Genomic DNA, 10,000 nt, shown 5'->3' with positions numbered 1-10,000 from the left:
ATGATATATATATATATATATATATATATATATATATATATATATATATATATATATATATATATATATATATACATATACTGTATATACACATATGTTTATATACATATATATATATATATATATATATATATATATATATATATATATATATATATATATATTATATATATACACACAGAATATAAAAGAAAAGACCAGATAACTGCTCCTTATTTAAATAATATTCTTTTTAATCCATTCATCAAATAATTCCCGCCAGTCAACCTTCATATATAACCCTTTGTCGAAATTCAGTAAATGTTGATTTCTTCATTGTTGAACAGTTATGTTCCTTAATACATTAATATCATCATCATCATCATCATTTCCTCCTACGCCTATTGACGCAAAGGGCCTTGGTTAGATTTCCGCAGTCGTCTCTATCGTGAGCTTTTAATTCAATACTTCTCCATTCATCATTTACTTCGTCCATCATAGTCCTCATTCATGTAGGCCGGAGTCTCTCAACTCTTCTAGTGCCCTGTGGAGCCCAGGTGAATTAATTTACAACCATTTTATTTAATTTTTATGAAAACAGCTTCCTAATTGCATATTTTGATGAGGCAACGCTTTATATTTTGAATGCATAAAATTACACTTTTTCAGTCTGCAAAAATTACGTATTTCTCAATGGGGATTTGTAACCATGTCATGTGTATATAGTATGAAAAGTAATTTACCAAAAACATTACCCTGAGGAACACCAGACATCACATTCTTATACATACTATGGTATACATCAACAACTCTTTGTGGTCTATTACTTAAAAATGCAATAATGATGCTAAGAAGAGACTCACCCACTCCCAACTTTCTGAGTTTCAAAACAGGGTCCTCATGATTATTCCGATCAAAGCTATAGTAAGCAATCTTCTAGGAGAAGGACACTCCAAAATCAAACCATTGTTCTCTAGGCTTTGGTAGTGCCATAGCCCATTGTAACATGGTCTTCCACTGTCTTGGGTCCGAGTTCTCTTGCTTGCGGGTACATTTGGGCGCACTATTCTATCTCATTTTTCTTCTTGTTTTGTTAAAGGTTTTTTAGTTTATATAGGAAATATTCTAATGTTGTTACTGTTCTTAGAATATTTTATTTTTACTTGTTTCCTTTACTCACAGAGCTATTTTCCCTGTTGGGGCCTCTGGCCTTATAGTATTCCGCTCTTCCAGCTAGGGTTATAACTTAGCAATTCATAATGATAATAATAATAATAATGATAATAATAATAATAAGTCAGAGGAAATAGCTGATTTCATGATCCTCGACGTCACTGCCTTCTGCCGAACGAATCTTATGCCCGTCGGAGCACCTATTCTGTAACCCTTCAGACACTTTATGTCATCGGTGGGGCAAAACCCTGATATTGGCATTTTATGCCCCTCGCTTTCTATACCCTAGTAATCCTGAGGGCAAGGACTTATTGCCCCCAAAAGGATTTTTTTTACGACATTTTTTATATAGAAAATACGATATTATTATTATTATTATTATTATTATTATTATTATTATTATTATTATTATTACCAACTAAGCTACAACCCTAGTTGGAAAAGCATGATGCTATAAGCCCCTGGGCTCCAACAAGAAAAAATAGCCCAGTGAGGAAAGGAAATAAATGAACGATATGAGAAATAATGAACAATCAATAAAGTATTTTAAAAAAGAGTAACATCATCATAAGTGATAAATACTTTTCTATCTTAATATTTATATCCGTTGGCAGATAGTCTATAAAAAAAGAAATCTTCTATATTCTCATTCGAATATTATTTTCGGAAACGAATATATATACATACATATATATATATATATATATATATTATATATATATATATATATATATATATATATATATATATATATATATATATACACATATACATATATATATATATATATATATATATATATATATATATATATATATATATATATATATATATATTGTGTGTGCGTGTGTGTGTGAAGACACCTCATTCAGTGACAAGAATTATGACCTATTCAATTTTGATAAACTGTTTCGAACCCTTCCTGAATTTTCCACTTATCAAAACGCTGAATTCTGGGTAACTTCGTCCGTTTTTCCCCGCTGAAAGAAAAATTACTTGAAAATTTGCATTGAAAAAAAACGATAAATGTCTGGCAACATTTATTCCAGGATTTTTACCGTTTTAAAAACGGATATATTTACGTAAAGGAGGGATATTACGGCCACCGACCCGTAAAATGTAAGCATAAAATACGGTAAGATTACGGTCGCCTATACTTTAATGAAATACGGGTAAAAACAGTATATTTTTTACGGAAAATTTCAGATTAAAATTAAGGAAGTGGTTTTTTTTTTTTTTTTTTTTTTTTTTTTTTTTTTTTTTTTTTTTTTTTTTTTTTTTTTTTTTTTTCCTAAACATTAATATTTGACTTTTTGACCCTAATCAATACGACGATCTCGGATATAGGGATTTTTGGGGTGAGCTCAGGTTGCCTCTATCTTTCGATCCAAGGTTTTATTTCGCTCTTAGGAGATTTTAATGCCTTAAGAAGAAGAAAAAAAAAAGAGAAGAAAGCAGAGATAATCTTTTATGCGTCTTAATGGCCTTCCACTTTGTTCCGTTAGCTCTCTCTCTCTCTCTCTCTCTCCTCTCTCTCTCTCTCTCTCTCTCTCTCTCTCTCTCTCTCTCTCTCTCTCTCTCTCTCTCTCTCTCTCTTTATTATCGACGTTTAAAATCTCCGGGATCAACTTCTATCTCTTGCGCTTTCAACCTTTCGTTGCAATTTCATCTATTCGTTGCAAATCTTCCCCCCAACAAGAACCCGGATGATTAGATTAGGAAGGTTAATTGGTCTGTAAAAGGGATTGGGAAGAGGATTTAATCCCAATAAAAGAGAAGTAGTCTGCATTATTTTGAGTTGATAGCCTCAACAGGTAACAGTAAGGAGAAATGAAAGTAGCCGGTGAAAGTTTTACTCTTTATTTTTTTTTAAACTTAATTAATAGCAGGTATGAAAACTTGTGCAATATGAATAGCAATAAAAGAGAAGGAGTTGATAGCCTCAACAGGTAACAGTAAGGAGAAATGAAAGTAGCCGGCGAAAGTTTTTATTTTATTTTAAACTTAATCATTAGTGATGATGAAAATTTGTGCATTGCGATGACGATTTTAATGTGTTGTATAGTTTATTCAGGACGGATTAAAATTTATGTTCTTCGTCTGTATTTTCTCAATTAAAGAGAAGTAGCCTGCATCATTTCAAGTTGATAGCTTCAATAGGTAATAGTAAGAAGAAATAAAAGCAGCGGGTGAAAGTATATTTTAAACGTAATAAATTCCGGGTATGAATTTTGCAATGGTTAGAAAAGTAGACTGTATCAGCTAATAGCCTAAACAAGTAATGGTGAGGAGAAATGAAAAGGCCGGGTGAAAGTTTATTTTTAAACTAAATAATGAATACCGGGTATTGCAAAAATGTGCAATGGTTAGAGAAGTAGCCTGTATCAGCTGATAGCCTCAACAGGTAACAGTGAGAAGAAATGAAATTGCCAGGTGAAAGTTAATTTTTAAACTAGATAATGAATACCGAGTATGGAAAAAATGGATAATAAGAAAACCATTTAATTTTTATTCAGATCAGTTCATCCACGGCTAATTTGCATATAGAAAAATTATTTATTTTACCTCGCATGCCATTAACTTAAACACAAAATAGTTTTTTTTTTCTTACGGGAAATTCATGTTATTGTAAATTTTGCTCTTTGATCTATTTGATCTATTTGCACGATCTAAAGACGTTCGATTAACACGGTACGATTTGCAATTATCAAAATTATTTTTTCCCGATTTTTATATAATATGGGGTGTAATAAATTAGAATATGCATATAGAAAATACATACATACTGTACACATACATATTTATATATGTACTGTATGTACATATATTTTATGTACACACACACACACACACACACACATATATATATATATATATATATATATATATATATATACACACTTATGTATATATATATATATATATATATATATATATATATATATATATATATATATATATATATATATACACACTTATGTATATGTGTATATATATATATATATATATATATATATATATATATATATATATATATATATATATAAACAAACGGCCTTAGTGACTTCTACGCATTTCCTGTAGGAATCATTGTATTCACTTAGTATCTTCAGATTCTCCGGTGGGAGTTTTAGTTAAAGGAACAGTGATTACTCATTTTCATTAATTTTATCATAACTACACCTTTTCGATTTCTGATGTAAGTTGATTTTACAATTCCTTTGTGTATGTGTGTGTGTGTATATATATATATATATATATATATATATATATATAATATATATATATATATATATATATATATATATATATATATATATATATATATATATATATACACCATGAATGGCGAAGTATTGATTTAAAAAGCTCAAGATAGAGACGACTGGCGAAATCTAACCGAGACCCTTTGCGTCAATAGGCGTAGGAGGAGAGGATGATGGTGATGATACACACACACATATTTATATATATATATATATATTTATATATATATATATATATATATATATATATATATATATATATATATATATATTAATAATGTTCGTCTCCTGCCAGTAGGAATGCAAGCAGTTGTTACTTGCTTTCATAAACAATCATAATACCAATTTTGTAGCGGTTTAATTCTGTTTACTGAAGAACTATAGCTGTCTTAAATCTGCTCTTGGCGAAATTCTTATTCATTTGAGATTCTAACAGTTCACTGACAAACAGACAAGTTGTGTCTTGTCCAGTTTTTCTTTTCTGGAAATAAATTAAACGTATATTTTGATTAATTATTTATGCATCTTTCGTGTGAAATTTGTACTAAGCAGATATTTAACTTAAAATATGATAAATTGTTCTGATATATCAGTTTTAAGCTAAATGTCGAATGTTTCGAGATGAAACTGGACATTTTTTCCCGTAAAATTAATGTACTAAATATCGTGTTGTTGATATTCTAACATTTATTAAAATAAGGGTTATCGTATTGGTGCCTGAAACCTTTCGTTCTCTTTCGTATGTGTTGAAAATAGAGATTTTGAGTGTTGATTTGTTGTTTTAATTTCAGCAATATATCATTCCAGTTGTCTAACTTATAACTCCCCTTTAGCAATCTGTGGATTTAATTTTCAATATTGCTCTATCGCTTTTTGGATTAACTTTTTATTTAAATTCAATGGTATTTTATATTAGTTTTTATTTATATGACTTTAAAATTTTTATTTATTCTTTCCCATTGTCTTTATTTTCATGTATTTTTTCTAAATTACAAATCCTATCCTCAAAAGCACATCCGAATTAAGATTTACTCAATTTCATCTTTAACTCCGATATTTTTCGCAATTAGAAATCGTATTTTCAAATGCAGATATCTTTATTAAGTTTTACTCAATTTCATCCTTTAATTTGTCTATTTTCCTTAATTATGAACCGTATTTTCAAATACACATAACCCGAATTAAGTTGTACTCGATTCCATCTTTAAATTCGAATGTTATTCGCAATTAAAAATATTTTTAAATGCATTCTATCGGAATTAAGTTTCACTCAATTTCATCTTTTAATTTATCTATGTTATTCATTTTGAACGTATTTTCAAATTCACATCCGAATGAAGTTTTACTCAATTCCATCTTTTTAATTTCGATTAGCATCGTATCCCCTCGCAAGCCGCAGACGACGTCGGACGGGTCCCCCTCCGAAGTGTTAAAGGGACGCCCCGACCTCAAGCGTGGAATCACCGTGACTCCCATTTCGAAAAGCCATTACGAACTTTCCTTTCAATGCTTTAGCGATTTGCTGGTTGCCAGTGTGATCAGCCATTCCTCGTCCATCTTCCCCCCTCCCCCTCAACCCCTCCCCTCCCCTTCCCTTTGCTCAATCCCCCAATCTTTTTCCTCTTCCCAAGGCTTACTTTTATTCCCCCAATATCAACCCCTCTCCTCCCCGTCTTGCTGGCCATTTTCATGTGCCTCTTTTGCGGTTTTGAACTGGGATTTTGCCAAGAGCTGATATTTCCTTTTTATTCTTCTGTATATATTTATCTTTACTCGGTGGCATGTGCGTGTGTTTGTTTGTGCTTGTGGCATTATATCTCTGCTTTTTATGTCTACTAAATTCTTTAGCTTATTTTGTCTTGTCCCGTTTGCTTTATAAATTTTTTCCCAAAGACTGTATAGCATTAAAGTACCTTTAAACATCTCGTTGATAATTGTCGTCCCAGACACTCAGATTGTTTTTCTTTTCTTCTTTCCCCCCACGACTTCCAGATTCAGCCAGTACGGCTTCAAGTACCACCTCGAGACTCCGATCTCCACCTCTCAACGGAGGGAGGACGACCGCATCACATACATCAACAAGGGCCAGTTTTATGGCATCACAATGGAGTACATACCAGACCCAGAGAAACCTTTGAAGTCCGGCACCGTCAAGGTAAGTGTCATTGCCATTCACGATCGCCTTTTGGGGTAAAACGTGCGTAAGAAGGATTTCCAAAAAGGTAGGTCTCCTCCGCACTCGAGGAGGACCTCAAAGGAGGACCTCAATGAAGGGAAAAGGTGAGTCACAGTGGCATTGTCGTCTGTGAAGGTTCAGGGTATAAGAGGCATTCGGGTCTCTTAGTTGTTCTTCTTGAAAGCATAAAAGGAAAGGATTTTGTCTCTTCAGGGGCATAGAAAGAGAGGGAATATGTGGCTTCGGGGTATTTCTCGACTGACAGATAAAGGACTAAAGGACATCTCCAGAAAGGTAGAGGTATACCTAACATATTTTTTTTTATACACATGAGTTGTAAACACACTCATATGTGTGTATATATATATATAATATATATATATATATATATATATATATATATATATATATATATATATATATATACATACATATATATAATATATATATATATATATATATATATATATTATATATATAATATATATATATTATATAACTTAGTTGTGTAAAAGAATAATAGGTATACCTGTACCTTTCTTGTTTCATATATATATATATAAATATATATATATATATATATATATATATATATATATATATATATATATATATGTATGTGTATATATATATACATATATATATATATATATATATATATATATATATATATATATATATATATATATATACGTATATGTATATATATATACAGTACATACATACATACATACATACATATATATATATATATATATATATATATATATATATATATATATATATATATATATATATATATGTGTGTGTGTGTGTGTGTGTGTGTGTGTGTGTGTGTATGCTAAAAATCACAGGGAAACGTGATGCTCAGATATATGTGTGTGAATATATGCATAAAAACTAAGATCATACTATTGTATCTTATAATTATCACTAAATATTTTAAATATACTCACACCGGTGGCGACATCCTAAATATTTACCTCCCAGTAAACCTGTTCATTTGTGCATACTAATAAGTTTTTGAATGTCACATGCATATATGTAAGCCTTAACTTTGCTAATTGCTGAATAACGGCTCATTGTACTCCAACATTCCTGTTTCATTAGAGACTTGTAGTAATGGCATGCGGATATACCTTATACCTCAGTGTTTCGTGTGACTGATATTATATCCTCACCATTAGCTTAGTCTTGAGCTTTTGGTATAATAGGAAATGGCCTTTACGAGTAATTGGAGTCTTTGGTTCGGGAAATTAGATATTTACTGATAAGCAAGGACGAGTAAGAAAAGTACATGTATAATTTAAATAGTTTAGGTCTCTCTCTCTCTCTCTCTCTCTCTCTCTCTCTCTCTCTCTCTCTCTCTCTCTCTCTCTCTCTCTCTCTCTAAATTTTGATCTTTTTCTTCATGTTAAATATTTATTCGATGAAAAGTATTATCATAATAAAAAGCATGGTATTGGGTAGCATTCTCTCTCTCTCTCACTCCTCTCACTCTCTCTCTCTCTCTCTCTCTCTCTCTCTCCTCCTCTCTCTCTCTCTCTCTCTCTCTAAATTTTGATCTTTTTCTTCATGTTAAAGAAAATATTTATTCGATAAAAAGTATTATCATCATAAAAAGCTTGGTATTGGGTAGCATCTCTCTCTCTCTCTCTCTCTCTCTCTCTCTCTCTCTCTCTCTCTCTCTCTCTCTCTCTCTCTCTCTCTCTAAAATTTTGATCTTTTTCTTCATGTTAAAGAAATATTATTTGATAAAAAGTATTATCATAATAAAAAGCATGGTATTGGGTAGCATTCTCTCTCTCTCTCTCTCTCTCTCTCTCTCTCTCCTCTCTCTCTCTCTCTCTCTCTCTCTCTCTCTCTCTCTCTCATTGAAGGAAGACAAACAAGACTGGGGAATGAGATATGTAAATAAACACGGAAAGGAAAAATAAATAAGAGACCCATCAGAGTGGTGTTGATTAATCTGAAATGATATTCATACCTTGTTGGCCGACTTTTTTTTTTTTCTTTCTTTTTTTTTTTGGCGTCAAAGGATGGTATGGATAGACGGCTTAAGGAGGAAGGGGGTGTAGGAAGGATTAGTGGACGAGGAATGAGTCGAATACTTGGGGAAGGGGGGGTAGGAGGAAGAGGGGGGGGGGGGACTTTGCGGTGATGTGTTGGGGGGGGGGGGGTTTAGGGAAGGAGGTTTGGGGTGTTATAGACTAATGCAGATCTCGGGTATCCTTCGAAGTCCCACGAATATCACCTCTTGTGAAATTTGGTCCCTGGAGGGGAGGGGGGGGAGGGGGTGTGCTCTCTCTTGCGGTTCACTCCGCCAACCCAGCCTTTGATTGAATTGCCCTAGAGGGTGTGGGGATACCCCCTCCCTACGGCCTCCCCCCCCCCCCACCCAAGTACTCAGACCCCTCTCTCATCTTTCCTTTTCCTTCCCCTTTCTTCTTTCTCTTTCTTCTTTCATTTCTTTATATTCTTTGGTGGATGGAGTAAGGGGGGGGGGGCGTTAGGAGGTCGGTCGTTCGGGCCAATGATATAAATGGTCCTTTTCTTTGTGGTTCTCTTGAAAAGGAGATTTTAATGCGTCCATAGATAGTGTTCTTCAGTTGATCTTATGTCTGAGAGGGGTGGAAATGGAAGGGTAGAATATTTTATAATGACGGTGATGATGAATGTGAGCATAATGAATTTGTTCATGATGTTTTTTGAAAATTTTGTATTTTATTTTATATTTTTGCTGCAATATTTAGTTTCTAATAATTTTTTGTTAAGATGTTCGTAATGTTTTATTTTCTTTTATTTTGGGCGATTTTTCATTACCGATAAATTTTTTAGTTAATTTTTCTGCAGACTTTATCGCTAACTTCGGAAAAAAATACGCTTATTTTGATAATAGAAAATAATGATAATGATGATAATTTTGAATATTATCTGTAATCATTATTATTAACCCCAATAGAATAAAATATCCTTATTTTTAGATCCAATAGAATAGATTATTATTAAACGAAATAGAATAAAATATCATTATTAAATCCAACAGATTGTAATATCATTATTAAACCCAATAGAGTAAAATATCATTATTATTAAACTCAATAGAATGAAATATTATTTTTAAACCAAATAGAATAAAATATTATTAAACCAAATAGAATAAAACAATATTATTAAATCCAATACACTAAAATATCATTATTATTAAACCCAATAGAATGAAGTATTATTATTAAAACCCACCAGAATAAAATATCATTATTATTAAACCCCAATAGAATGAAGTATTATCAAACCCAATAGAATAAAATATCATTATTATTAAACCCAATAGAATGAAGTATTATTATCAAACCCAATAGAATAGAATATCATTATTATTAAACCCAATAGAATGAAGTATTAT

At 31.6% G+C, this 10,000-nt stretch overlaps 1 protein-coding gene across 1 annotated transcript in view; it reads left to right on the top strand.

Moving 5' to 3' along the window:
* Nucleotides 1-10,000, top strand: part of grh (grainy head) — a 189,535-nt gene that overhangs the window by 145,004 nt on the left and 34,531 nt on the right. Inside the window, 1 exon segment of the mRNA XM_068391552.1 lies at nt 6,411-6,573. Within this exon segment, the coding sequence (XP_068247653.1) occupies nt 6,411-6,573 (163 nt within the window).

Source organism: Palaemon carinicauda, chromosome 18 (assembly GCF_036898095.1).
Source record: "Palaemon carinicauda isolate YSFRI2023 chromosome 18, ASM3689809v2, whole genome shotgun sequence".
Lineage (NCBI taxonomy): Eukaryota > Metazoa > Arthropoda > Malacostraca > Decapoda > Palaemonidae > Palaemon > Palaemon carinicauda.
The sequence above is the reverse complement of the archived record's forward strand: the minus strand, read 5'-3'. Positions and strand labels throughout refer to the sequence as shown.